This window comes from Aspergillus saccharolyticus (genome assembly GCF_003184585.1).
Source record: "Aspergillus saccharolyticus JOP 1030-1 unplaced genomic scaffold BP01scaffold_4, whole genome shotgun sequence".
NCBI classification, from domain to species: domain Eukaryota; kingdom Fungi; phylum Ascomycota; class Eurotiomycetes; order Eurotiales; family Aspergillaceae; genus Aspergillus; species Aspergillus saccharolyticus.
Genome location: NW_020290614.1, coordinates 419,636 through 446,575, shown reverse-complemented (window position 1 = coordinate 446,575; position 26,940 = coordinate 419,636). Strand labels below are relative to the sequence as shown.

General features: G+C 53.6%; 11 protein-coding genes across 11 annotated transcripts; 5 read left to right on the top strand and 6 right to left on the bottom strand.

Annotated features, from left to right (window-relative positions):
* Positions 1-895: 895 nt before the first annotated feature.
* BP01DRAFT_413593 (putative mannosylphosphate transferase (Mnn4)) lies at positions 896-2,684 on the top strand. Its single transcript, XM_025579008.1, has 3 exons — positions 896-1,728; positions 1,814-2,235; positions 2,296-2,684. The coding sequence occupies exons 1-3, from the start codon at positions 1,336-1,338 to the stop codon at positions 2,387-2,389; spliced, it is 909 nt and encodes a 302-aa protein (XP_025434441.1). The 5' UTR covers positions 896-1,335; the 3' UTR covers positions 2,390-2,684.
* A 225-nt stretch (positions 2,685-2,909) lies between these two features.
* Positions 2,910-4,146, top strand: BP01DRAFT_420937 (putative zinc metalloproteinase; the record flags this gene model as incomplete). The annotated part of the gene is made up of 2 exons (XM_025579490.1): positions 2,910-3,981; positions 4,122-4,146. The coding sequence occupies exons 1-2, from the start codon at positions 2,981-2,983 to the stop codon at positions 4,144-4,146; spliced, it is 1,026 nt and encodes a 341-aa protein (XP_025434440.1). The 5' UTR covers positions 2,910-2,980.
* Positions 4,147-4,263: 117 nt separating this feature from the next.
* Positions 4,264-5,990, bottom strand: kat1 (putative 3-ketoacyl-CoA ketothiolase (Kat1)). Its single transcript, XM_025570612.1, has 4 exons — positions 5,932-5,990; positions 5,682-5,766; positions 5,432-5,612; positions 4,264-5,339 (listed from the first exon to the last, which is right to left on the bottom strand). The coding sequence occupies exons 2-4, from the start codon at positions 5,750-5,752 to the stop codon at positions 4,332-4,334; spliced, it is 1,260 nt and encodes a 419-aa protein (XP_025434439.1). The 5' UTR covers positions 5,753-5,766; positions 5,932-5,990; the 3' UTR covers positions 4,264-4,331.
* Positions 5,991-6,162: 172 nt separating this feature from the next.
* On the bottom strand, positions 6,163-7,600 carry BP01DRAFT_353611 (uncharacterized protein). The gene is made up of 2 exons (XM_025574230.1): positions 7,510-7,600; positions 6,163-7,273 (listed from the first exon to the last, which is right to left on the bottom strand). The coding sequence occupies exons 1-2, from the start codon at positions 7,529-7,531 to the stop codon at positions 6,339-6,341; spliced, it is 957 nt and encodes a 318-aa protein (XP_025434438.1). The 5' UTR covers positions 7,532-7,600; the 3' UTR covers positions 6,163-6,338.
* Positions 7,601-7,767: 167 nt separating this feature from the next.
* BP01DRAFT_353610 (DASH complex subunit ASK1) lies at positions 7,768-9,631 on the top strand. The gene is made up of 4 exons (XM_025574229.1): positions 7,768-7,904; positions 7,964-8,070; positions 8,139-9,291; positions 9,391-9,631. The coding sequence occupies exons 1-4, from the start codon at positions 7,814-7,816 to the stop codon at positions 9,525-9,527; spliced, it is 1,488 nt and encodes a 495-aa protein (XP_025434437.1). The 5' UTR covers positions 7,768-7,813; the 3' UTR covers positions 9,528-9,631.
* Positions 9,632-10,388: 757 nt separating this feature from the next.
* BP01DRAFT_289132 (putative Rho GTPase activator Rga) lies at positions 10,389-13,908 on the bottom strand (the record flags this gene model as incomplete). The annotated part of the gene is made up of 6 exons (XM_025571566.1): positions 10,389-10,903; positions 10,953-11,048; positions 11,098-13,071; positions 13,134-13,658; positions 13,729-13,759; positions 13,834-13,908. The coding sequence occupies 6 exons, from the start codon at positions 13,906-13,908 to the stop codon at positions 10,389-10,391; spliced, it is 3,216 nt and encodes a 1,071-aa protein (XP_025434436.1).
* Positions 13,909-15,670: 1,762 nt separating this feature from the next.
* Positions 15,671-20,048, bottom strand: BP01DRAFT_379645 (uncharacterized protein; the record flags this gene model as incomplete). The annotated part of the gene is made up of 5 exons (XM_025577161.1): positions 15,671-17,879; positions 17,932-18,631; positions 18,689-19,146; positions 19,201-19,319; positions 19,380-20,048. The coding sequence occupies 5 exons, from the start codon at positions 20,046-20,048 to the stop codon at positions 15,671-15,673; spliced, it is 4,155 nt and encodes a 1,384-aa protein (XP_025434435.1).
* Positions 20,049-21,567: 1,519 nt separating this feature from the next.
* On the top strand, positions 21,568-22,967 carry BP01DRAFT_353607 (basic secretory family protein). Its single transcript, XM_025574228.1, has one exon. It carries the CDS (start codon positions 21,812-21,814, stop codon positions 22,781-22,783), a length of 972 nt encoding a protein of 323 aa, XP_025434434.1. The 5' UTR covers positions 21,568-21,811; the 3' UTR covers positions 22,784-22,967.
* BP01DRAFT_353606 (mitochondrial 54S ribosomal protein mL44) lies at positions 22,908-24,608 on the bottom strand. Its single transcript, XM_025574227.1, has one exon. The coding sequence runs from the start codon at positions 24,469-24,471 to the stop codon at positions 23,248-23,250; it is 1,224 nt and encodes a 407-aa protein (XP_025434433.1). The 5' UTR covers positions 24,472-24,608; the 3' UTR covers positions 22,908-23,247.
* Positions 24,609-24,769: 161 nt separating this feature from the next.
* Positions 24,770-25,471, top strand: BP01DRAFT_353605 (uncharacterized protein). Its single transcript, XM_025574226.1, has 3 exons — positions 24,770-24,864; positions 24,923-25,105; positions 25,180-25,471. Exons 1-3 carry the CDS (start codon positions 24,842-24,844, stop codon positions 25,238-25,240), a joined length of 267 nt encoding a protein of 88 aa, XP_025434432.1. The 5' UTR covers positions 24,770-24,841; the 3' UTR covers positions 25,241-25,471.
* Positions 25,254-26,730, bottom strand: BP01DRAFT_353604 (ribokinase family protein). The gene is made up of 3 exons (XM_025574225.1): positions 26,626-26,730; positions 26,296-26,556; positions 25,254-26,233 (listed from the first exon to the last, which is right to left on the bottom strand). The coding sequence occupies exons 1-3, from the start codon at positions 26,693-26,695 to the stop codon at positions 25,371-25,373; spliced, it is 1,194 nt and encodes a 397-aa protein (XP_025434431.1). The 5' UTR covers positions 26,696-26,730; the 3' UTR covers positions 25,254-25,370.
* Between the last annotated feature and the right edge of the window lie 210 nt (positions 26,731-26,940).

Below are 26,940 nucleotides of genomic sequence, written 5' to 3'. Positions count from 1 at the left end.
GAGTATTGATTGATCGATGGTTCATATATTTGTGATCCTGAATGAGTTGTGCACGTACACAGTACTATCAGTAGTTAGTAGTAGTAGTAGTAGTAGTTGTTGCTGTTGAAGCCTAGTACCTGGGAATGATATCTAGTGGGGGGAGGAAAAGACTAGACTAAACTAGTCTGGGCAAAATGGCACGCGAGGATCTCCGGAAAGAAAGCCAACTTTCTCGGATTCTCCTCTCCTCCAACTACTAGTGACTATCGTCTAGTACTGGATTTCCTTGGCTTTTCTCAGCAAGAAAAGGAAAGCAGTCATTTTGAATTGAGAGGGGAGACAACAACAACAACAATCTTTGCGAGAGGCTGTGAGCCCACCTGACACCCTCTCCTGGTCCTGTTCGGCCTTTTGTCGTCATCGCTCCGATTTCTTCGATTCTCTTGGTCGAGTCGAGGAACCATCAGGGTCCAAGTCCATGGAACAATGTCGAGGGAGAAAAAAAAAAAACTGCAGCGTCTTCGAGTGACCTGAATGGTCTTCGAGTTCAAGTGGAGGTGCCGAAATGCCCGCCCCCGCTGCCTGTCGGATTATTCCTTCATTGATTCATTTCAGTCATTCATCCAACCAATTCATCCATCCATTGCTGCTCCTGGATTATTACCCCATTTCCTTCCTTAATCTCCATCTCTACTTGGTATCATTTAGACACTTACTATACTAGTTCCAAGAAATCCCCACTTTCATTCCATTCCCTCCCATTCCTACGGATCGGCCGGATCGCCGACTGGGGTCAGCGACAGTCATTCTGTTCGTGAACCTGTTCCTTATATTTTATAATAATCTCCCGAGGGCTCGCTTCGCTCTGCGACAAGTGAACTGCTGCCGCCCCCTCCCCCTTCCCCTTCCCCCCCACCTCTCCCCCCCTTCCCCTTGACGTCTTGACTCGCTCTGCCCTGGTCGCTGTGTTACGAGATCTTTGGTCAACCCCAATATAACCCGGACAACCGAACCCGAAGGTGCCATTATCTCCGAGACTAACGGCCAAGGAGCTTCAACGATCTGATTCAGAGCATGCGATCATAGCGCTGCGTGGGTGCACTTCAATCCTTCGGCGCTTTGGCAGTTTATTTCTCTTTTATCTGTCCTCCCCCTCTCTTCGATTGAACACAGTTAAGATAAGCACGCTTGGCGAAACGTGCATTCACCGTGCTATACCCCCCTCCCTTCCTCACGCCTCGAGCTCAGGATGCACGTAGAAGTGTGATCGACACTCCCTCTTTTTTCCCGGCAATTGCACATTCCTCCATATTCGACACACCTTAGTTGCATCAGACTTTCCTTCGCCGAACGATGAAGAAGCTTCAGGGCCTGCTGGCCGTCGCCTGCACAATCGGGTCCTTCGCCACGACCGCAACCGCAACCGCAACCTCCTCGTCCAAGGCGCAACCAGAACCGGTGATCCACCGCACCTATGGCGAGCTGCTCAACCACGACGACCCGGACCCATTATGGGAGCAATACGGACTGAATCGCTCGGAGGAGTTCAAGTACTTTCAAGAACCGGGCAACGATGACATTCTCGGCCATTATGACTCCCGATTTTTCACCAAGCCCGTGGCGGACGAGGAGCGCTCCCTCACCTTGACGCATATGATCCGCGCATATCTGAATTTCTTCGAAGACAACGGGCTGGAGACGTGGATCGCACATGGTACGCTCTTGGGGTGGTGGTGGAATGGAAAGGTAGGAGACTCCGTGCTCTTGTGCGATGCGACCCTTCGCGGCGCTGCTTGTTGTCATTCAGGGAGATTGATGGTAGGATCTTCAGGTCATGCCGTGGGATTGGGACATTGACACCCAAGTCATGGAGCCCACGCTGTTTCAACTGGCGGACCATTTCAACCAGACCGTGGTCCAATACAAGGACGAGGACGTGGAGCGCAAGTACCTTGTCGACGTGAACCCGTGGGCCCGTCAGCGCGATCGCGGTAAAGGCCTGAATATCATCGATGCGCGCTGGATCGACATGAGCACCGGCTTGTACATCGACATCACGGGGCTGAGTCGATTAAACGCAACCAACCCGACGCAGTGGCAATGCAAGAACTTGCACAAATACCAGACGGACGAGATTTATCCGTTGCGCCGCACGGCCTTTGAGGGGGTTCCGGCCAAGGTGCCCTTCAAGTATGACCAGGTGCTGGAGGATGAGTACTCGAAGAAGGCGTTGACAAATACGCATTATCATGAGTGAGTGATGACCTAGTCTGGGAGAGTAGCTTCCGTCTTGCTAATGTTGGACTTCTTCAGTCATACATTTGATCCCAAGCTCGAAGAATGGCTGTTAGATAAGCCGAAGGCCGAGGAAAAGGAGGACGATAAGGACGACCGGCAGTACGAATGAAGCTGATCTGGAGAGGTATATAATCGCGCTGATCCAAGCATTTACGGGCATATTCTTGGGTATATAAAACGATGTTGGTGGGCGTTTCCGGAGGGTATGCGATGGCGTTCGGATAGGTTAGTAAGGTTATTTGTCTATCTAGTGTCTATAGGGTCACTCGACCCGTCAGTACAGTAATTGATTAGTAAATTCAGGATTGAGAACCAAACCAACTGTGCGCCAAATGAAGGGGCTCAAATTGAGTGTATGTGGAGCTGGCGGTTTATCTCCGACAAGCCTTTTATGTGTAAATTACTCCAGAGAGTCCACACGGGATGAATCAGGCCCGAGGATAAGCAAGTGACCGATCAGGATGATTCATGCCTGAGGCAAGAGCAAGACCGTCTCAGTCACGGGAACCATTCTTATCGACGTCTTCTTATCACCATGTGATCTTATCCGAGCTGCGTCCGGCTGACAAAAAGCGCATCGAAGAAGATCGAATCTCCGCCATTGAGTCTGTCTCATCACTTTTATCTCTCCGAGTCCCTCTGGCCTGTGTCCGGCCATTATCACCTCTATCATATCTTCAGCTACGACCTATACCGCAGCATGACCGAAGCCAGCAACCCTCCGGTTGAGGACCCTCACGTCCCCGACACCGACACCTCCCCCGCCCCTTCGGAGAGCGCCAACAACCCCGACCAGCTCCAACTAACCATCCACCACCGCAACAAACCTCACACGCTCACCCTCCCCTCGACCGCGACCCTACACGACCTGACCCTCGCCCTCGAAACCACGCTCAACATCCCTACCCACCACCAGAAACTCCTTATCACCCCCCCATCCGCCTCCCTCCCCGGCACTCTCAAACCCCCGCTCCCACCCTCCCACGCCACCCTTTCACTATCCACCACCCTCCCGCTCACCTCCCCGCGCTTCAAACTCACCATCTTCGGCACCCCCAGCGCCGACATCCAAACTCTGAACGCGCAAGGCGCCACGCAGTCCGCGCGCGAGCAGCGCCGCCGCACCACCCACGCCCAATACGCCGCCACCGCCACGCCCGCGTCCGTCGCATCCTCCCTCTCCCGCATCCACACTCTCTCCTCCCCCTCCGGCACCCCAGACGCACAATACACCTTCCACCGACTCCTCCCCCTCCCGCACCTCCCCAACCCCGCCCGCAGCCTGGACTTCCTGACCCGGCTCCGCGACGACCCGGGCATCCGGTCCGCGATGCGCATTCACAAGTTCTCCGTCCCGCTGCTGACGGAGATGGACCCCATCGAGCACACCACCTCCCACTCGCGGACGCTGGGGTTGAATCGGAACAAGGGCGAGGTGATTGAGTTGCGCCTGCGGACGGATGCGTACGACGGCTATCGGGATTATCGCACCATCCGAAAAACCCTGTGTCATGAGTTGGCGCATTGTGTGCATAGTGATCATGATCGGTTGTTTTGGGAGTTGACCAGTAGGATTGAAAAGGAGGTCGAGAGGGGGGATTATACGAGGAGTGGGAGGGTGCTTGGGGCTGGTGCTGGTGCCGGCGTCGGGATGGATGAGTTCTATAATCCGGGGGAGTGGGAGGAGACGCTTAGGGAGGGGTTGGTGGTTGATGAGAAGGGGTGGACGGGGGGAAGTTATGTGTTGGGGGGTGGGGAGCGGCAGCAGCAGCAGCAGCAGCTGGATGGTGGCGAAGGGAGTAGTGGTAGTGGTGGTCAGGCTGCTTCTGCGTCTGGTGGAGGGAGTATGAGAGAGGTTTTGGCTAGGGCTGCCGAGGAGCGGATGAAAAGGAAGCGGGAGAAGGAAGGGAAGTAGAGGAGCGATTGGGACAGTAATCATATTGGGTCCCGGGCTTTACCACTGCTGTGGGGAAATTTTGGTGCATATATCCATGATCTCCTACCTAGCAAACCAAGATAGCACTAGTATACTTCACGAATAACGAACCAAATCAAACCTGCTCATTGACAAACAACCCTGCCATCCCCTGACCCGTCCCAATACACATACTCGTCACCAGGACCTTCTTCTTCGTGCGCCGCGCCTCACTCAGAATCGTACAGATCTGGCGCGCCCCCGTCGCCCCCAGCGGATGGCCCAGCGCAATCGCGCCACCCCTGGGATTGACCTTCTCATGCGCCAACCCCAGGTTCCTGAGACAATAGACGGCCATCGACGCGAACGCCTCATTGATCTCGAACAACTCGACCTCCTCCTTACTCAACCCGAACTTTTCCAGCAACTTAGGAATCGCCGCTGTCGGCCCAATCCCCATAACCCGGGGCGGCACGCCCGCCACCGTCGCCCCGCAGAACTTGGCCAGGATCGGCTGATTCAACTCGATCGCCTTCGACCTGCGCATGAGCAGCACCGCCGCCGCGCCATCCGTGACCTGACTGGAATTCCCGCCGGTACTGCGGTCCCCGAACTGCGGAAACGCGGGCCGGATCTTCGCCAGACTCTCCGCGGTCGTCCCGTACCGAATGCCCTCATCCTTGGTAAGCGTAACCGTCTTGACCTCCCCGGTCTTGGGATCCTTCACACTCGTCGTGATGGGTACGATCTCCTCGTCGAACCACCCGGCCTTCTGCGCCACCTCCGCCCGCCGATACGACTCCGCCGCGTACGCGTCCTGCTCCGCCCGCGAGATGTTGAAGTCCGCCCCCACGTTCTCCGACGTCTGGCCCATCGGCTGCATGCAGTCGGCCGCCTCCTGCGTGCGCAGGATGTCCGGGTGGAAGGGCTGCGGGATTCGGTCGCCGCTCGGCGCGGACATCAGTTCCGCGCCCACCGCAAGCCCCACGTCGATCGCCCCCAGTTGGATCTGGTTCGCGATGTCCTGGACGGCTTTCAGGCCGGAACTGCAGAAGCGGTTCACCGAGGACCCGCCGGCTGTGTGCGGGATGCCGGCGGCTAGGGAGGCGGCACGGATGATGTAGGCGGCTTTGCCGTCGTTGACCTTGCTTGCTTGTTAGCTTCCCTGAGCAGGAGAGTGGGAGGTAGTGAGGGGTAGTGGTAGATGGAAAGGAAGCAGTAGGGTTTTTGACTCACATTCCCCAAGCACACATCCTCAATCAAAGTAGGATCAAGCTTCGATTTGGCAACCACCTCCTTCAGGAGTGAATAAATCAGGAAGTCGAGGTCGGTGTCCTTGAAGCCGCCCTTGACGGCCTTGGTCAGCGGGGTCCGCAGAGCGAGAGTGATGACCACATCGTCGGGGTTCTTCTGGGTGCTGCAGGTTCATCGTGGTCAGTATGTGATACGCGAGAGAGAGAGGAAAAGAGGGAAGGCCAGGGCTTACATGGCGGAAAGGCCGCTACTTCCGGACGGTTTCAGGTGGCTGAGGATGTTGTTTAGACGGTCTGTGGCCATGGTTGCTGCTGTCGCTGGTTGCTGTCAGTATCGATCTGTCCCTGGGATTCTTGGAGTATGGCGTGAAGGGAAGCGATGGGGGTAAGATAAAACTGGAATCGGGGAAGGAGGCTGGTGCAGGATGGCTGGTGCAGTAGGTCGTGAGTAGCATGAGGGACTGGAATGGGATACTTACTAACCTCTGGAATGATGTGCGCTGTTCTCGAGAATAGGATAGCAAGCAGAAGACGTTACGAAGAGTTCACGAGGAGATGTCGAGTTGAAATGGGATGGAAGGGTGTCTTACCCCAACCTCCAACCGAGCAACAGCCGAGGTTCGTTTTTGGCCACTCCCTACCGACTCCTCATTTCATCACTACAATAGAACCCGAGGTCCTTTCTTAGGAAATATTAATCAAAGAACTTCATGTGCGGGAAACAAGCCATTCTCTCCTAGGAAATAAATAATTATTTACACTAACCATGGGAGCGTGTACGGCCTTGGTTATTCCTTGATCCAAGTTAGCAAGAATAGAACAGCAAACGCCAACACCCTCCTTCAGCGCCACCCAGCTACATATCCCATACCCAAGGGAGCCCAACTTGCCTACAAGTGATGTATGTGCTCCTCGCTGCTGATTACGCTGCCCACCTCCGACCAACTGGTCGGTGTAGCTACCCCAGTCGACCGGCCCAGGTCGCTTAGGGTGCCATCGGATGCCGCATCAATCGCAGACTCATAGATCTGACTGTAGCTATCGCTAGTAGACGGCGTAGAAGCGCGCTCCTGCTGGAACTGCAACTCCGCCAAATCCGAGAAAGGTGACCGCAGATCACGCTCAGTCTCATTTGTCGGCCAGTCCATGGGATGATCGAATAAGACTTCGGAATGTCCTTCTGTATGGCTAGAATCTGACCCGATATCTCCAGTAACACGTTGTTCCTCATGTTCAACTGTCGATAGAAACGACATGCCCAATTGGCCACCGGCTTCAAAGACGGGTGTAAACTCGGCCAGTGATGGCGAGCGGGCGCGAGGCGAGGGAATATCGAGCTGCAGCGGTTGACTTGGTTCGTGAGTATTTGTCTGGGCGGGAGACTCATCCGGCAGCAAGGTTGATGCCCTAGTCATCTTGCCCCGGTGCACAGACTGCGACGTTGCCACTTCCACGGCGGTCGAGTTGGCCAACGGGTTATCGCTTGATTCTGCAGTGTCCAACAACCGACCATGCTCATCGACCAAGGTATCGAAACTGTTTGTCGGGCCTCGGGCCATGCCTTTGCGACGTTCCTCGAGCAAGGAGCGACGTCGTTCCAGCTCTGCCCGAGCTATGCGGCGCCGTTCTTCGGCTGCTGCACCCACCTCTTCCGTCATCGAGATATCTTGTCTGAAGGGAGCATCGTGGGGGTTAATTTCATCGCCGAGATTATGCAGAGCCAACGCGATCTTTCGCCGCGAATTATTGACCCACTGGCGGAACTGCGGCGACTCGTAAACCGCGATCCCGGCGGCGATCAGCGCCGAGACGGTGATGATGATACCTGGGTGTGTCAGTATCATGAATCCAGACTAGCTTTTGATAGAAGCAAAATCTGTGATCGAAAAAATCTGAGCAGAAAACATAGTAGAAAAAGGAAAGATGTTGATCCCGGTTCAATCCGGGGATATCGCATTCATCGTCATCATAACCACTGATAAGCACACCGCCCAAATAGATAACTTCTCTCCTGCAAGCAACATGAGAAGGAAAAGAAATAACCTTCAAGAGCAAGCATACCTTTCGCAACGGGCGTAGGCATCGCGACAGATACACCTTCAGCCCGAATTTGTCGCGAAGGGAAAGTGATGGAAGAGGAATAGTAACAAAGTAGGCAGCAGTTGGATCCAAGACAAGCAACTCCTTCCCCGCGCCGCCGCCACATGACTCCGGCTGCCCTTATCCGACTGCCCTAGCAGCCTTATCACGTGCTGCCCCTCCGCGGTCCATCCATCCATCAAAACAAACAGCTGCTGCAACAGCAACCTCGTCGCCTTGCATACATACAAATCCCACTTTATATCAAGCCCTATACATTGTCATCATGTCGCAGTCTTCCTCGATGGCTCAGCGCCCGCTGACTCTCACAGAGGAGCTCGAAAAGCTCGAGCAATCCATCACTCTCACGCTGCAGGGTAACCACGGACAACCCGCATACGACCTCTAATGAGTCTACTGACATACGTCTTTCCAGAGATCGATCATAACTTCAGCCAGGCCCATCGGATTGTCACAACCAGTATTTTACCTCTGATCGAGCAGTACTCGGAGGCATCTCGTGACGTCTGGGAAGGCGCCAAGGTACGACAAACACCAGCGCATCTCTCACACCCCATGTGTACACTGATCACTAACTCGTCACCAACTAGTTCTGGAAACAATTCTTCGAGGCCAGCGCCAATGTCTCCCTCTCCGGTTACGAAGAGAAACCAGAAGATACCACCACGACGCTCCAAGAAGATGACCAGTCCCTCACCGCGCACGAGCAAGACACACAGCTCACCGCGCAACAAGACGACTCGCATCTCAGTCTGGACGAGCACCGCGAGCAGGAACCCGAGCTGGAATTGACTGCTCTCAGCCTCTCCTCTCACAGCACCCCGCGCCCTTACGCCGCTCCTCACCACCAGCACCACCAAGCCAACGACACGACGGTCACCTCCTCAATCGCCCACCCCTCGCCCTCCCCTGGCGACCTTGACCCCGACTCCCTACCCGACAGCGACACTCGTGACCTCGCCCGCGCCGCCGAACTCGCCGACGCCGAAAACGAGGAATCCTTCCTCCCCACCACCCCAGGCAAATACTCGGCCTCAGCCTCGGCATCTCGCTCCTACCAGCGCCCTACTCAACAACAACAACAATATCCCTACCACCACGACGAATCCCACACCCCACTCTTTTCCTCCCCCTTCATTCCCCCAGCCCCAACAGCCACATATCCAAACGACGACAATGACGACCACGACCACCACGAGGACCCCATCCTCCACCGCTTCAACGACAGGACGTACCGCGTGCAAGCCACCCCACTCTCCAAGAAGCGCCAACCACTAAAGCACTACCTCTCCACCTCGAAATCCATCAAGTTCACCAACCCCATGTTCAACAGCAACTCGGCCTCCACCCCGCAAAAGCCCCCCGCGAAGAAATCCAAATACTCCTTCGACGACTCCCCGATCTCCAGCCCGGAGCCCGAGGCCCCACAACTGCACGCCGAGATCTTCTCCTCCCCGATGAAGAGGGGAGCCGAGACCCCGAACACGGGCCGCAGGCGGCGGCCGAGCGCTCACCATCCCTATCAATCCCGCGTGACGCCCAAACCCGGTATGAGTGTCCTCACCCCGATGAAGGATGGGACTGGTCGCCGCGGCGGGGGCTGGGACAGCGATGACGAATTCGGTGGTGGTGGTTTCGGCCGCGGCGGCGCGGCGTTCAGTGACGAGGATGAGGATCTGGGTCCCAGTCCGCCCAAGACGATGCAGTTCCATATCCCGCAGAGTCGGTTGATGAAGACACCTGGTAAGATGTCCCCCCTCTTTCCCTCCCCCAATTCCCCCATGCATGTAAGGAGATAATAATAATACTAACTACTGGCCCCCTTCCTTGCGATTTCAACAGCGAAAGAAGCCTCCAAGCGGATCGTCGAGGACTTGTTGTTTACAGCGGGAGCCAATGATACCACGGATGATATTGTGGAGGAGCAGAGTCCGAGTGTGATCCGCAGGGTGGAGAAGCTCGAGGATGAGACTTTCTAAGTCACTTAGGCCAGAGCTTACCAGTTTTTTGATATCTGGGACAAATCATTTGTGCGGCTGTGGACGAACTGTTCCTATACTTTCATATACCAAACAACTTGATCTTCTATTTGTCTTTGCTGTCCAATTTCTTTTGGCCTTGTAGAAGTAGGGGGACATACCATGCAAGGTCAGTCACGGAACGACTACAATACTGGATCCACATCGAGAAGGGTGTCTGTCCTGACCCTCCCTTCCGGAGCTGCGCATAGGGCGTTTCTGAAACTACAGCTGTCTCGTTTGTTCTTCGACCAGACTCGATCCAATAATACTCCCAAACGGTCCAACATGACCAGATCAATTAGTTGTTGAGCCTGAGGCATCCAAAAAAACCACCAGACCACGTCGCCCCTGCTGCCATAATGGCGAATTAGGTGTAAACTAGCTTCGAACCTGCGGGATCATTCGAAAAGGGAAATGGAAAAAGGAAACAAGTGCAAGGGGGGGGTCAAAGTACAAGTTGGGATCAGAGGGTGGATGCCAGGATAATGAGACAAGAAGGGTATCGACGGGGGTGAAGGGGCTTGATGAAGATGACAATTGTTGAGAGACAATCCAGTTAGGAGGGAGGACAAGGATGAGAATGAAGAAGAAAAAACAAGGGGGACACACAAATCGTCCACGCCAACGTGGTAAATGTATGTACAAACAAAGGTTTTGCCGCAGTGGACAGGAAACTGGGAGGGTATTCTAAACTAAACAAATGGAACCAAAGCGTCAAAGGAGAGGGCTTTTTCTCCAGAGCAGGTCAAGCAATGCCTGCTCCAATGCCGCACCAAGCAAAACCAGGCCTGGATTCTGGCGATGGTGTAGGGCCAGTTATCAGTTGCTGTTGTTGTTGTTGTGCATGCCCATGAAGATCTCCTGACAGTTGTCCACCAAAAACTTCATCACCTCGTTTTTCTTCTGCACATCCGTCATTTCCCGTGCCAGACTCTCCGGTCGCATGATGGTCGGGGCGAACACCACAGCAATATTTTGGCTGGTCATCAGGTTCTCTTTCTCGCGCTCAACCACGCGCTTCAGGTGGAAGATTAAGAACTCAAGCACATCCTGATGCACACGTGGCAGCTCGCCAAGACTCTTCTGTAGGACCTCAATGCGACTCGCCTGAGACGTGATGTCACCAGTTTCGATGATGTTTTCATATACCTCGAACGTAATCAGGGGCGTTGGCAGCTTCCGGAAATACTGCTTGAGTGCCGAGGTCACTGCGTGGATATCAAGGTCCGGATCAGAGATATCGTAATCGTGTGGGGAACGCTCAAAGCCTTCGCGAATCGTCTGAATTGCCGAGCTAGCACCGGATTTTCGATAGATGCCTTCCATATCCATGCCTTCAATCATTAGCAGAGACCTTACACTAGACCAGTAAGAGGTACATACCACGTAGCTCAACTTCCTGAATACAGCGCGAGACAATGCCGGGAATGATGCTCTTTTCTTGCTCCATCCGTTGCTCCAATTCGGTACCAAAAAGAGCTTGGCGAAGTTAGCAAGACGATACCCTCGGTGAGAAAGTGAAACATACCATTAGGATTGGTTTCGGCGAGCGCTGGGACGCTGTCCGTGGTCGGCATTCGAGCTCCCGTCTGCTTGCTGCGTGGATTGCCAAAGAACCCGAATCCCGGACGACTAGGGTCTTGCGTCTGAGATCGCGGCAAGCCAGGGCTTCCCTCAGTGGCAGTGGCGTTTTCACTTGACATGAAAGCGCCCTTGAGGCCCTTGGTGACACCCTTGGCGACGTTCTGCCCACCCTTCTTCCAGTTGAATTTACGCGGCTGTCCTTTCCGGATACTAACAACCTGGGGGCCGGGCACAATAGTGGCTGGCTCGGCCTCTTCCGACAAATTGATCGCCGTGACTGGAACTAGGTCGCTGTGGGCCGCTTTTAAAGCTTCAATGGACGACAGGGACTTCTCCTTGCCATGGGAATAGATACCCAGGCCGTTCGCTCCGCGGCTGCCGTCGTTAGCCTTGTAGAGCTCCTGAATCTGGTGCACCAATAGGTTGTTGAGTTCTGCAAGCTGCGCATTTTTGGATGACAGTTGTTCAAATTCTTGGAAGCTCTTGTCTTTCATGCGGTTCAGGTTGGTCAGTTCTTCGGCGGCATCATTGCGCTTCTGAATCAATTCCTCGATCTGCGGGGTGAACGAGTCCTTCAGCTTCTGCATCGACTCCACAAATTCTCGCAGAACATGGTTGGTCAATTTGCTAAGATCGAGTGAACCGCTTCTGCCATGCTTCTCAGCCTCGAGGTGCTCGGTCAACACGGATAATTCGCGCATGGCAATCTCTTTCTGCGCGTCCAGAACCACCATGGTAGAACGCTTCTCGTTCAGCTCGGTGTTGACTTGCTTGACCTCGGCACTAGCATTCAGCATAGCCTCCAACTCAGCCAGCTTCTGCTCCCGATCGAAGACCCGTTGACGCTCCTTACGGAGCTCATTGCGGAGCCAAGTCACCTCGTCAGACCCGGCTGCCTCTGCAGAAGGGCTGGCGAGGTCAGGAACTGCTGCAGATCCATTGACGGGCGACCGGGGCCATTTGGCATCGCGAGACAGGCGAGAGCCTTTGTCGCTGTAGCTTCGACCATGACGCACCGAATTAGAAACACGCCGCAAGAACGATTCGCTGTTCTGTGCTGTGGAGCCATCACTAGTTCCCATGGTCTGAGAAATCTCCCCGTCTACTGCGAGATCTGCGCCATCTCCCGGACGGTAGGACTCCACTTGCTGTAGAGCACTGACCGAGTTGGGGCGTGCCGGAGGCTTAGGGCGTTCATGAACATCGCTGCGTGGCATCCAAGTGGAGTCGCCTGTACGAGGATTGCTCTTGCTGAATCCGTTGCGGTCGGCTGAACGCTCGCTCCATTGCTCACTCGGACTCAGTGAAGAAGCACGAGGCGACAATGGCGCGTCCTTCCTTGATCCCTGGTTCAACCGTCGGTCAAGGGAGTCTCCACGCTTGGGATGAGGCTGCACACTCGAAGAGGACAAGAAGGAATGTGCGGAGTCAATGGAGCCACTGGTTTCGTGAAGTCGGCGCAATTCATGAGATGGTCTGGTAGGGATTGTGGTCATGCTCTCTGGGACGGTTGCTATTGAGCCGTCTCTGGGCACGGTTGTCGTAGACTTCGTGCTCTTGGGGCTGGGCGATGAGAAAGTACTGGTTTCCTTCCGACCTCCCAAGTCCGACCGAGAGCTACGCACTGAACCTGAGCGCGTGACAGGTGTTCTGTCACCACGGGACGTGCCGTTGACGGCTTCCGTCTGACGCCAGCGAGCCGCATCATCATTCCGCTCACGACCTTTCTCCTGGTAGGCGATATGGGGAGACGAGCCTCCTGACGTTGAGTTTGGTTGTGAGCGGAATCTTTGTTCTTCGGAGGGGTCAAAAGCGAGGGGAATCAGGAACTCGCCGCCATCTGTTTCGCGATGGGGGGGCACAGTTGATTGACGATTGCTACGGTATGTACTCGACGGGAGAAGTAGGTTATCTGTATCTGTTAGCTCTGCTTGACCATATGAGACAAGCGCCTGGGCGCACTGTCAGAGACTAGCTCACCTTGATTTTCTGCCGTGGGACGAGATGTTGAGCTGTGGCCTCTTTCTGCGTCCAGCGCGGGAGCAGCTCGCGCAGGGGTATCCCCGCTGGGCATTGAATAAGCATCCTGATCGTCCGAGGCGCGCGAGACTGGTTCCATTTCCTCTGGGGGTAAAGACGGAAGGGACTTGTCTAATTTAACCCCCGGAGGACCCTGTTTTCGCGTTGGGGCCGCCTTTCGTTTTCTCCGCCGCTGCATCAATGATTCATGACAATCCATACAGAATATACCCTGCGAGGTGCGGGCATAACGCAAGTTCTCGATCTTCCGCTTGCAGTTGCGGCAGCGGAAGCATTGTGCGCAAAAGGCTTGTTCGCCGGTAAGAATGGCGAGGTCCTCAATCTTGTTTCCGCAGGAGCTACAGCTGTAAGTACAGTTGCTGCAGATTAACGATCCATCGCCGAGCAAAAGAAGGTGTGCATCCGAGTCGAGTAGCGTGCCGCAGGTACTGCAGCAGAAACATTCAATATGCCACCGGTTGCCCGCTAAACCATAGGAAAGAGGCAATCAGCCAAGGGCACGGAAGCCATCACTACCACGGAACAGGAAACTTACCAAGCTCAAAGGCTTTACCCTCTTCAAGTATCTAAGTGAGCGAGAGAAGAAGTCTTCTTAGTATGATTGTTGTACACCTAGGGACTGCGCATTTGATGTTCATACCTCTCCACAGCCCTTGCAAGGAAAGGGAATGTCATCTTGCTCCATAGGAGACTCAGGATACCCCGGAGATTCCATCTTGAATACAATTTATGGTGTAGCGAGCGACCGTTTTGAAGGGTGAGCGCGGCACAAGGACTGAGTCCAGAGGATGCGAGAGACTAGACTCCGGGAAGGGGGGAGGGGGCGCGCCCGCGAAGCTCAAGCCAAAACCAGTTGAGGGGCTATTCGGGAACTTGGTCAGGCATTCGACTTCCGATAGAACTGACGTGGTGGGCTTGCCGTCGACAGAGATTATGATCGCAACTAGAGAGGGGGGAAGGTGGGCGAGGGGAAGCTGGACCGGGGGGAGGAAATCGAGCACGGTACGGACTTGTTGTAGCGTCAAGGATGGGTTCTCATGTAGAAGGAAGTCTGTCGAGGATGGATTAATTTCAGGACGGGCAGCCGATCGACCACGGCCATAGTGGGAGAGGATGGAGCAAAGTGGTGGGAGATTGAGATCGTGTAAATTATGGGGGGAATGTGGAAGGAGTGGTGGGGGGTACAGGAGGGTCTGAGTAAGAGATTGTAGAAAGTTGCGCTGAGACGGGCCAGGGGGGTGGGGAGGAAACAGGAGATGTACATACTGTGTTCCGCACCATGCAGCTGAATCCGGGGCAGCCAGGCTGATGCTTAAAAAAGAACCGGGATGTTTCAATGCGTCAGGACGAGACAGCAGGGGCCGGGGGGCGAGTCAGAGAGAGGAGAACCCGAGGGAAATGGGTAGCAGACGCGATTGTTGTTCTAGGTAGCAAACGGAGAGGAAGAGAGGGAGGGGATGTGTGGGTGGAGAGGGAGAGAGAGAGAGAGAGAGAGAGAGAGAGAGAGAGAGAGTAGCGAGAGAGCAAGGGAAAGAGGGAGGGAGAGGGAGAGAGACAGAGACAGGGAGAGATGAGAGAGAGAGTCAATGAGTGGAAGACGGAGAGAAAGAGAGTTTGAGGCCGCGATTGAAACACACCACCCGTTTCAGATAGAGAACAACTTACGCCCGTGTCCCCAGATTCTCCCAATTTTAACTCATTGGTAATCAACCAGGTACGTAGTAGGTATTTACTGATAGTTCAACTGATAAGTTAGTGGTCACTGATTCAAGCTGACTAGGTCACTTGTAAAGTACTCCATACAATTGCGACTAAGTGAATTGTTGTTGTTGTTGTTGCATGCAGGTTTCCCCGTCGCAGGAGACGAGACTGTCCTCAGGCCACCATACGGTACATTACATATCAATAGACCAATAGACACGATGTCTCTCTCATCCCAAACCAGGTACGAACTACGAAGATGATGATACTCCGTACGTAGTCACGTCCACTCAGACACAGTGCATAGCCAAACGCACCGTCCTCAGAATACCCGTGCCAGCTTCTCTACGCATTTCATCCCTGGTAGTCTTCTATTCCTTTTATCTACGAGGCTTGACCACTCTTTAGGGCCGAGTGATCCTGCGGGCGGAGAGGGATTTGTGGTCTTCGAGCTTCGTCCGCAAGCACGTAGTTAAAGTACATCACAAAAATCGCTGCCAAGCTGAGACTTCGAGCATGCAACTCGGGGCGCGTTGTCGACTTTAGGACATATCGCTAGCCTACTTACGAGGTCTCGAGTCATCGTTCATCGCTCTATTCTTGCACGACACGCGTTTTTATTGCATCCAGAATAACATTGTCTAGTGATGCATCGGATTTCAATGCTTCTGAGGCGCTCAACACATACACAGTGGTATCAAGGAAAACACAGAACTAGAGTAGCAATAGTGAAAAGTTAATAATACTGACCCCTGCATCTGCCCAAGAGTAGGTGATCACTTCCGGGCAATGTAGTATGTCAACAGGTTGCGTGAGTTCTCGCGTGGCCATCCAATAAGCTGCCAGAAGTGATCATCGTTGTCGGCCATGGTATGCAATTGTACGCAGAGCTGGGTCGCTTGACGTCTGACATCGGGCTGTCGAGCGGTCAAATTCCTGCCTGCTAGTGACCCGACTTTCTCCACAAGACTTTCTGAAAGCCGAATGGCGCTGCTGTTCATCCTTTTAAAAATATCCGTCATGATAGAAAATCCCATAGTAATGGCCCGATCGCTTTTTTCCGAATCCTCCGTCGACACGAGCTCGGTCACAGCGTCGATGACACTCTCAGGCTCGCATTGTCCAAGAATCTCCTCAGCGGTCTCATTCAATCCATTGATGATGTGGCTTGAAGAGTCGTAATAGTTCCTAGCGGAGATGAGGGCTGCGATGGCTCTGGGATAGTAAGACGAAACAAAGTGCTTGTTGTGCGCAAGCATGAAGCGAACGGTAAGAAGGACTTGAGTTTTCAAGTCCAGCGGACGCCCAAGGCGTTGTCGCTTCTCGTCCGGAGGACTTTCCAGCTCTTCGAGCAAAACCAGTAGCATCTCATCATATTTGCCTTCGTGAAGAAAAATAGAGTCGTGATATTCAATAAGGCCTTGCAATTTTCGGTGTCCAAGGATGTCCATATTCTTGGACCGAATCTTCTGAATGCCCTTCTCAAGCATTTCCCGTGCTTTGGCTGGGTCTTTCGAGCGGGGGCTGATGCTTCTTTTGCGCTCGGCGGTTGGGCCGTTTTTCTGGCGGCGATGTTCTGGGCTACCCGTAGGACTTGTCGCCCCAATTGATTGTCGTCCCCGATACAGAGGGGAGGCTGGCACAGCTGGCTTACTATCACGATGAACAGGTTCATTGAGGGATAGTTCTGCCAAAGCGCTGTTATTGGATACATGTTGAAGGGTAACAATGTGGTTAGGAATAGTCTCCTCCTCTCGGGTAGATGATACATGCTGTTGAGTATGAATAGACTCCTCTTCTCGCTCTGGTGTAACAATGGGATCTTCATAGATTTGCACCGGTATAGCCTTTGCCCCTAAGTGGATGGGAACGAATGTTTCCAACGGGGGCGTTTGTTTAGGCTCACGGGTCTCCGTCTCGTCTTCATGTTGGGACTGTCGTTCTCCTTCGTTTTCGACGGAGTGTTCTTGTTCTCCTTCACTTGTATTCCCACATTGTGAATCAATCTTTCCATCTTCGAGTTCGCCAGCACCGGGATCCGAGAGCCGGACGTCAGCGATGGGCTCTGCGAAATGTTGGGCTGGGCGATTTTCAATGGGCTCTTCGGCACATTGGTCCTTCTTTTGTTCTCCAATAGGATAGCCTCCAGACTTTTCTGCGCGGGCGAAATCTTTCTGTTTGAATTCTTCTGAAGCAGTTAGCATTTGCACCACAGTAACATGGGGACTCTCCGACTGGGCCTCGACAGGGATATCATGTTCTGTGGGAACGATAGATACCTGAAGGCCAGTGGTTTTGCCACCCTTGTTCTCCTGTGGATTACCATTCGCACGGGGCTCTGTGGCACGGGTCTTGGCGATGTCAAGTTTCTTCGCCTTGGCTTTCGCCGTGGTGCTCATGGGCACAGTAATGTGCACATCCGATTTCGAATCGGAAGTGTTAGACCGAACAGTATAAGAGTCCGCAGTCCCCGGGCGGCTCAGTTCAGGTCGGCGCGCTTTTCCCGCTGGGCGCATAGGTGCGGAAGACAATGAGGAAGCAGAAGAGGTATTTCCCATCGAGCGCACAGCTGACTGGCTAGGTGTTATTTCGAGGATGTCTGTGTCTGTGAAGACAGACTGCGCAGAGTCGCTGCGCTGGGTTGTTTTGGCTGCCAGATACCCTTTCTGGTAAGCCACATTGACATCCTCAGTCGAGGGCAAGTGCAAGTCCGGTTGGCTTGACTGCATTGTGCCTTGGGCGTGGATATTGGCGACGAGAGATGGAGCCGCTGTAGGACGCTGTTGATTGATAACCTTAGGGGCTAGGTGCGCTTTCTTCTGAGCGGCAATAGCTTCCTGCAGAGCCGATCGACTTCTGACAGAGGAAACGCTAGGCGTAGCACTCTTACGAGATGCAATGTCGCTTTTCATTGCGACGATATTTGGATTGCCCGGATCTTTTTCAAGCTGGCTGCGGGACTTGGGGTCTAGATTGGACAGGATTCTGTGCAATGTTAGTCCCAGTAAGCATGAGAGAGGAAGAAGAGTGAACGTACTCATTACCCTGAGCCGGCCACATGCTGAAAAACACCCAAAAAGCCCCACGCATCGCCTGTCTGACAGCTGGATTCGGATCGGAAATGCCCTTTTTGATCCCTTTTTCAAGGAGATCCAGCCCACCTCCGTGTTCGATAGAGGACTTATGGTTAGCTTGTTTTTCTAATATAATCTTGATCCAATCTGCTGAGAACAGCCGCAATTGGGCGTTCTTGTCCTGCGAAGCGTTGCATATGTGCTGCAGGATACGAGGGGTAAAAGTAACGTGCTGGATCACGATTTCCACAGTAGATTTGCCATTCTGGGCAGTGATCTTCTTCATCCCTGCGGATAGCTTGATCAAGTTCTGCATGATGATCTCCATCATGGAATCTATCTTCGAGCCACAATAAATGGCCATGTCTTGAAGGAGAAGACATCCGTTTGTTGTCATGGTAGTGCGAAGCGAATTAACCACTTTGAAAATCCCGTCTAGTATGGACTTCAAAGAGGTGATCAATGTGGTAGAGTAAGCCTCAGAAGCATTGCCTCTGACGATGCGGCGCAGAAGCATGACGTTTTCCTCGCGTGTGGCCCAATTGTCTTCAGACTCACGCCCTTCAAAGTGAGGAACCATGCCGCGCACGATGTCTTCGATTTCACGCGAAGAACCGACATTAAGTGGCTCGTCTCCTTTGCCATCGGAGGTGGATTTGACAACTGAAGTCTTTTAGCTTCCATCATTGACGCGGGGATGTTTGCCAATAAGGCACTCACCTTCTGAGTGCTGCGAAGCAGACTCTGCTCTGGAGATTGGGCGTTTCACTGGTCCATCAGCTCGAGACATTGGACGTTGCGAAGGAGCCTCTGCTCCGGTGATAGGGCGATGCATTGGTCCGTCGGCTCGAGAAATGGGACGTGAAGGAGCCTCTGCTCCAATAGTGGGACGGTTTATGATTCCATCAGCACGGGAATGAGGGCGCTGCGACAGGGTTTCTGCCCTGCTCTTCGGCCGTATGGGTCCGTCAGCTCGGGACAAAGCACGCGGCTGTGCCTCCATTCTAGAAGTGGGACGTTGCGTGTCCTCATGAGACAAGAGGCGATTAGGTGCGAGATCGGAAGGATCGAGATTGATCGACGTAAGAATGGCGTTGACAATAGACTTGCGTACATTGTGAACGCTAAGCTGAGTCATAAGATCTGCTTTTGCGCGGGCTGATGCACCAGATGCAGCGCTATAAAGTGATTAGCTTCCAGACCGAGGTCGGATCAGACGGATGGGAGCATACCCAAATAATTCAACTACAGTGGACTTTGCAGCGTCTCTTACGGCCGGGTCCGCATCTTCGAGACAGTTGACTAAGCTTGCAACATATTGGCGAAAACGTAGGCCATGCTGTCTAGACATCTGCAGCGAGAAAGGTGCGTCAGAACATCTACTCGATGTCAAGCGAGAGGAGCAACTCACATTTGACAGCCAGATCAAAGCCATTTCCTTTGCACGTGGGTTTCTTCCCACCATTGCGGTATCGAGAACATAATATTCCACCTCAGCACTCGCAGCTGGCCAGAGCTCCGTGAACGCCTGAGCGGCGAATGCTCGAACGCGTTCTCGGTTGTCTCCCAGTCGTTCGAGAAGTACAGGTTGAAGGACGCGACTATAACTTGCAATCCATTGTGGTTGTCGTTGATATGTCAAACGCTTGATCAAATGGCTAAGCGTCTGGAATGCAGGCCCAATTTCTAGGCCGCGTGGAGTGGCGATAAATGTCCGCAGAGCCTCGAATGTCGGCCGCACTGCGGCTTCGGGGACATTTCGTTGCTTGATTTCTGATTTGTAGGCCACCAGAGCAGTCTGCTTCTGGTCCCATGATAATGTGTTGCTTTTCGCTATTTCTAATAGCTCTAAAGCTTTTGCTTCCATTCTGATCACGAAGCCGCGTACGTCGTCCTCAACTAGAAAGCCAACGAACAGGAGAATACAGAACGAAAATGCAATCTTGACCCCAAGCCAGACAAATCTAGCCACAAGTACACCAAGCAGGTTGAACCACGATTCTAATTCGTGTCCGTATGTGAGAAACGTGAGGAACAGAGCGGTCACCACCACAGACGAGGATATTCTAGAGTCTGCCATGATGTTAGAGAAAGCAAGGAAAACAAACGAAAAAGGAGGTTTTTTTTCAGGATTTGAATTTTCTCATTGGCAAGCAAGACAGAAAGAGAGCAACGCAGAGAATGAGTTTGATTGTGTGAGAGAAGTGCAAGTTTGAGTGTGATTCGAGTGATCTCACACATAAACGGGGGAGGTTGAGAAAGTTGAAGAGGAGAGGAATCGGGGGGGGGGGGGGGGGGGGCGAGATCGGGTCATACCTGGGAAGAGTCTGCTTTCAATTGTTGTGGCAGTCGCGAGAACGAGTAGAGAAAGGCAGTCGCGGCGAAGAAGTTGTTGTGAGTGGAAGGAGTGGACGGGGTCGGGTTGAAGATGATGGAGGTTGCCGCAAGAAGAGGTGGAAGAAGAGGTAACTACCGTACCTAGTAAGTTATCGAGGGGAAGAAGGAGAATCGCGCGCCGATAAGCGACCAACCGCGGCGATAAGAGCGCTTAGAAACTCCACTCGATCAACTGAGCCCTGACGGGGAGATTGGTATGTAATTCTAGGGGTGACAGATCGGGAGTACAAGATGTTATGTACGAGGCTACGAACTGTCAAGCCCAAGAGGTGGGGGGAAGGGGGAAGGTTGGAAGATGGAAGGCGAGAGAAAGTGGCGGTAGTGACGGAGTAGTTATCAGTACTTATTGTTATTGTTGTTGTTGTCTCTGACTCTTTTTTTTCCCAGTTGGCTTTGTTTACCCGCAACGTCGCCGGAGCCATTGGTTGCTCCGCTTTGGGCAAGCCGAATGTTGTTATGGCAGCTAATTAGGTAGAGATGCTCCTCTGCTTCGTATAGCATGGGGCTGCCCAACTCGAGATCATGGTTTGAAATTTTGTAGCATTATAGATTTGATCACCTTTGATGTTATCTGCCAGTGATCGCTCCCTGGCGTTGTGGCAGTCGTGTTGTTGTCATGGTAAGTCCCCTGCCGATTCGAGACGAGCAGAGCGCAACACCATTGACTACATCGACTACACTTTCGCTCGCAGACAGTACAATCTGGCGCATCTACTCAATTAAATCGGTTAGTTAGCTTAGTAACAATGAATGATATGTGCCTAAGCGTCCCAGAATGACTCCCTTAGGCGTCGTCCGTCGCGGAAAGGGGCTGCGGTGTAAGAAGTAAACACAAACGTGATCCCGCTCCGATATATACTTTTGCATCACGACCGCTTCTCTGTTACTCGGTAGAATCAAGACGTGACCGAGTGGATGATGGCAAAGCAACAATTTAGAACATCGCACCCCGGCGAATTAGACTCCATCTCCCTACACAATCTAACGAGTACAGTACCCAAGCAATCCAGGACCCATCTCCAGCGCCGAGTGAGTGTCTGACTAGACCACAGCAACTCCACCGGATCGCCGCTCCGGGGGTGGATCGGGCCATTCTCTGGTGGCGGACGAGCAGACACTTGGACCAGCTGCCATGTGATGGCCGGGCAAACCACAAGCAAAAATGCATGGTTATTCTTCCTGGTGCACAGCACACCGTAGTTAAATGACCGGCAATGGACTACAGGTGGATATGATCCCGATGGTGGATCCTGTCAAAAGCCCTGCGGCATGCAACCGCGTGTCTGCATGCAGGAATCTTAACACTTCTAAACGAACTAGACCGACCGATAGAACCGCGCGCACCGATCGATAGCGTATATATCTGAAGTGCAACCCCGTTCATATTGTCCGAACTCACTTGCTCATTAACAACAGTGAGTTATCCACCGACGTGCACTACCCACAATGGCCCGGATTCCAGCACCGCCGCCGCCCCAACCCACTACCCTCCCAAACAATCTCCCTCAACCCGACAGCAGCAACACCACCACTACCACCACGACAGCCTCCAAAGACCAGCATAGCCAACATCCTACCATCCCCTCCCCAAAGTTCCTCCTACAAATCCATGACCTCCGCCATCCCGGCAGCCACACCTTCCTAACCCTCATCCCCGACCTAGCCTCCACCCTCGAAACCGCCCTAACCACCATCCTCGAAACCCTCTATACCTCACCATCACCATCCCCAACCTCAAACCAGAATCCCAAGCCCAGACCCATAACCTTCATTCCCTCCCTCCCCCCAACCCGCTCCGTCACCACCCTCCTCCGCCCCATCCCCGGCGTCGCCTACACAACAGGCACCGACCTCGACCCAGACCACAAAGAGATCCACCTCTCCCTCTCCTACATCGAGAACTGCACCACCCGGTACGCCGACGACCCGCGCGCCGAGATTGTCGGGGTCCTCACCCACGAACTCGTCCACTGCTACCAGCACACCGCCCCTCCAGAGAACGAGGACACAGGTCCCCGCCCTCCCGGGGGCTTGATCGAGGGGATTGCCGACTTCGTGCGTCTCAAGGCTGGGCTGGCCCCGCCGCACTGGACACGGCCGCGATCGGCCAAGGAGCGCGCGGAGAAATGGGATCAGGGGTACCAGCACACGGCGTATTTTCTGGCCTGGTTGGAGGAGGTCCGGGTCGGGAGGGGAGCGGTGGGGTTGGTCAATGATCGGTTGCTGAGGGTTGGGTATCTTGGGGAGAAGGCAGAGGGAGACGGAGAGGAGAGGAGAAGCGAGGGCGAGGATGGGTCAGGGAAACCTGGGGAGGGTTTCTGGAAGGCGCTGTTTGGGGTCGGAGTTGAGGAGCTGTGGGCGGAGTATGGCCGGTATTTGGATAGTTTGGCGGGAGAGCTCGAGGCAGAGGCAAAATAGAGGGTCAAGAAATAGAGCCCTGGTGAAAGCCCAATTCTGGAGTCTGGAACAGGCAGTCAGACACTGACTCGATGTCTGATCTTCAGATACTATACCCTTGAGAACATGATAGATTCCATTGGATTCATTGAGTACATGTTGGTCCAGCCGCTTGGATCTGCCAAACAATTTTTGCGTCTTGGTAACAATCACACACACCCTTCCCATTGCGAATCTCTATTGGTATAAAGAAAGGGGACGAGCTTTATAACTTAGTAAGAAAATGAAAAATGAAGATGAAACACGACATGATAGAAAACATCGGATGAAGTAGAAATTCCCGTAATGTACAGAACCTTGCGAATATTGCGAAATCGGTAGGAATAATATGTGAATGTTGCACTTGCCGTCGATTACCACCTTGACAAGGTCTATATCAAAATGTGACGCCGTTTCCAAATACTGCTCTCATGAACCGCTCCTCTTTAAACAATCACCTCTCCCAGATCCACGTGCACGGGCTTCCATGGGGCAGCCCCCTCTTCTTCCATCGAATTGGGCAGACGCACATTCAGCGGGCTGTACAGGTACCAGCCCTTAAGGGAGGCAACGGCGGCCCGGGACCGAGCCTCGAGCAAACTGGAACCCGACCCCTCACCGAGCTTATCCTTGCCGGAGAAGATGCCAACGACGAAGACGGGGTGCCGACTCAAGCGACCGGTTTCGCTGAGGATCTTGGCATACGGGGGCTCGAAGTTCTCGCGGGCACATAGGCGGGAAAGATCACGAGCCGGCTCGCGGAAGTTGAAAAGATCAGAGATGTTGAGATGGCGGGAGATGAAGTGCTGCTCGAAGAAGCGCTTGGCAGCAGGTCGGCCAGCGTGAAGGTAGATGGCGCCGAGGACAGCGCGGACGAACTGAGAGCAGGCCTGCTCAGGAGTCACACCCGCGGCGTATCGGTCGGCCGACTGAACCTGTTGTCGCGGGTCGACGCTTGCCCTAACGGGTTCGCCGAAGACATCATCATAGACAATTTTCGACGAGATCGACCTGCGCCACGTCGCTTCGTTCTCGTAAGGTCTGTTGGGATTCTTGAGAGGTTGATTCGGGTTGACTCCGGGGTCGAGTCTTTTGAACTGCAGGTGACCAGGATCAACCTCTCCACCAGGGGCGACAGCCAATTCCACACCCCATTCCTTCACCATGGCGGACAATGTCTTTGGGCCGACGTATGCGTACATGGCGGCGAAGATGACCGTCATAGGAAGCCGGGGATATGTGCAGATGAGGTATTCGGAGGTGTACTGGGTCAGAAGATCATGACCGAGAGTAGCCAGGGATTCGTTGTTGAAATCTGGGTTTGGATCGGCCGATTCATCCACAAGAGTACGAGCAAGGGTCTCGAGGGGAAGTCGTGCAGGAAGGTAGAGTCGTGCGTGAAGCGCAGCGAGTTTCGCGGACTCGCGTGCGGCCTTGACAGGTGGAGAAGGGAGGGAGTGCTTGGAGATTGCTGAGCGAGAGGAGCGTTTCTTTGGCGGAGGGACTAGGTCCTGAATCGGTTGTTTGGCTTCAGCCTCCGTGACAGGGAATGGAGTCGTTGTCGTCTGGTATCGGAGACCGTGTTGTATACGTCGCTGCAGTCGACATCCAGCACGGACTTGCGGCGAAAGGACCGAACTGCTCCATCGTTGGGGTTGGAGTCTCTTCATCTGTGCGATCTGTGGTTTTGAGGCCGGAAAGAGAACCGAATGACCGTATATCCAATTAAGGAATGCGTCGTGGCGTGGGGGGGAGAAGAAATGGGGGAGAGGGTCGTCAACGGGCTGCCAGTACAAACTTTTGGCCGCCAGAGAAAAGTTGAGCAGAGCAACCTTTCGGCGGAAGTCACGGGTTTTGGCGGTCGTGTGAGAAAGTCGTCCATATTGCGCTAAGCCTATTACAGACCTAGCGTCACGGGGTCTGGGACCGGGAGGGACGAACGACGGCCAATTCGGCTTCAACCCGCCAGAACAACTGCTTTCTAGCGAGCCATTGTCAACCTACCCTTTCCAACCGCTTATCTCAGATACCTCAATCACAATGGGTGGAGGCGGAAAGATCCCGTATGTGGTCCATGAATATCCAACTTTCCCGTGTCGCGCTAACGGATAGCCCGCGCAGGTATCCCAAGGAAGTCTGGTCTCCCGCCGGAGGCTGGTATGCTCAGCCCGCGAACTGGAGGCTTAACACTGCCATCATGGGTGCCACCGTTATCGGAATCGCTGCTGTCGTTTGGAGCATCAGCGCTGACCGTGAGCACCGCGACAAGATGCCCGAGCCTGGCAGATTCTTCCCCAGTCGCTAGTCAGTTCTACCCAGCCAATCCCCTGCCGAGTGTTTCTAAGCATCTGATCATTGACTCTATCTCGTCTATATAGCTGGAGCAGAGAAATCATTGAGCACGAGAGAAGACAGCAGGCCTCGAAGCAGGACTCATAATGTGGTTGACGGGGAATAAGAAGCGAGTGTGATAAAATGCAATTCCGAAGACCTCCTGTGGCATGATAAGTTTTGTTTTCATCGTTTTTTTTGAGGGCTGTACGACAATAGAAGGGCGTTCTTCAACCGGTCAGTTGATCTGCAAGTGCTTCTGAGGAGACTCTTCAAGTGTTCGATACAAGCGCTGTGTGTACAGACGGACCCGTTCCGTGAACTCAGTTTCGTTCCAAAGCTCTCTTCCATCGGTAGCTGTAGAAATGTGCGGTACCCCAATCTGTTCGACCACGAAACTAGCCGCTACAGTAGCGAACACCAGAGCTGGAAGAAAGCTATCATTGGCGCCGCCAGCTTTTACAGCTTCCTGCCAGGCCCTAGATCTTGCGAGCACCGAGGTGACAATAATGGCTGGAGTTCGCCCCGAGCTGATCATACCTTGAGTCAATGCCCCAAGGAAAGAATTTCCGGCCCCTGTGGGATCAACCACAGGTGAAGGCATCGACGTATCGGGCTGATGGTACGCGGGCAGCCAGATTCTCTGTCTCCGAGAGAACGAGTAACTACCATCTTTGCCTGCTCTGATAACAAGGTGTCCATTCCCATCAGGCCCGATACCCTCGGCAAGAATCCTTTCAACAATAGCTTTTCCGTGACTGGTCCCCTCGCTCCAACCGGGCTGACCGAACATCATACCAAGCTCTAGCTCGTTAGGGCTCACAACATCTACGACTCTGTTCGCAGCCAAGAATGTCTCTTGCTCTTCAGGCGTGCAGAGGTCTGGAACAGGTTCCCAGACGAAGATTGGTCGCTGTGTGGCCGAAACGGACGAGGGCACTTTGCCCTCTCGATGGAGTTCTTCCCGCCGTCGCAGGATCTCCTGCACAATGGATATGCAGCGGGACGAAGAGCAGACCATGTGGAAAGTCTTCGAGAGTACTTGCGCGTCTGAGAGCATTGAAGGCTCAAGCCGCAATTTAGGCGTCAAGTACTTGAAATCTGGATTGCCTTATCAGTCATGTGCGAGCCCAACGCGAAAACACGAACGCGATTGCACTGACCCCTTTTCTCATTCGGCCCGTAGCCATTCCAGGCTCGTGTGGTCAGTCGGTCATTATCCTCTCTGATAATACAATTTGTACCCCAAGATTTGATGACGCTTAGAACCTCTGCAGGGAAATCGGATCCGACATCAACAATCCAGCTCACAGATCGCGCATGCTCTTTCCCAGCGACGAGACGGGCGCCAATAATCGCATAGGATGCAGCACCGCCGAGGATGTTCTTCACCGGAGGTTTTGTGCCTTCAAAATCAATATCGTCTACCGCCGAGGAGAGACCTCGTAAGTATATGTTGCGGGGAGTTATTCACGAGCGGAACTACAGCGTACCAAGGATGAACATGCCCAAGGTGCAGAAATCGACAATGTCATTGGGATAGGGCTCATTGTTGCCTGCCATTGTATCTTAAGCGTAGTGGTTCAATTGAACGAATATATATTTTGTGTACTCGTAGTATGCGATGGGTGGGGGATAGAGGGGAAGTATCGGAGAGAAGAACGGATTACGGACTGATACCCACAACGTCATAGCGCAAGGTCCCAGCATGGCCTGCTGAGCGGTTACCGGAGGGTATTGGTACAGTATTGTACGGCTGGGTCCACCGCCCGACGCTCAAGCCTCAGGCACGGCGGATTGTTGGTTTA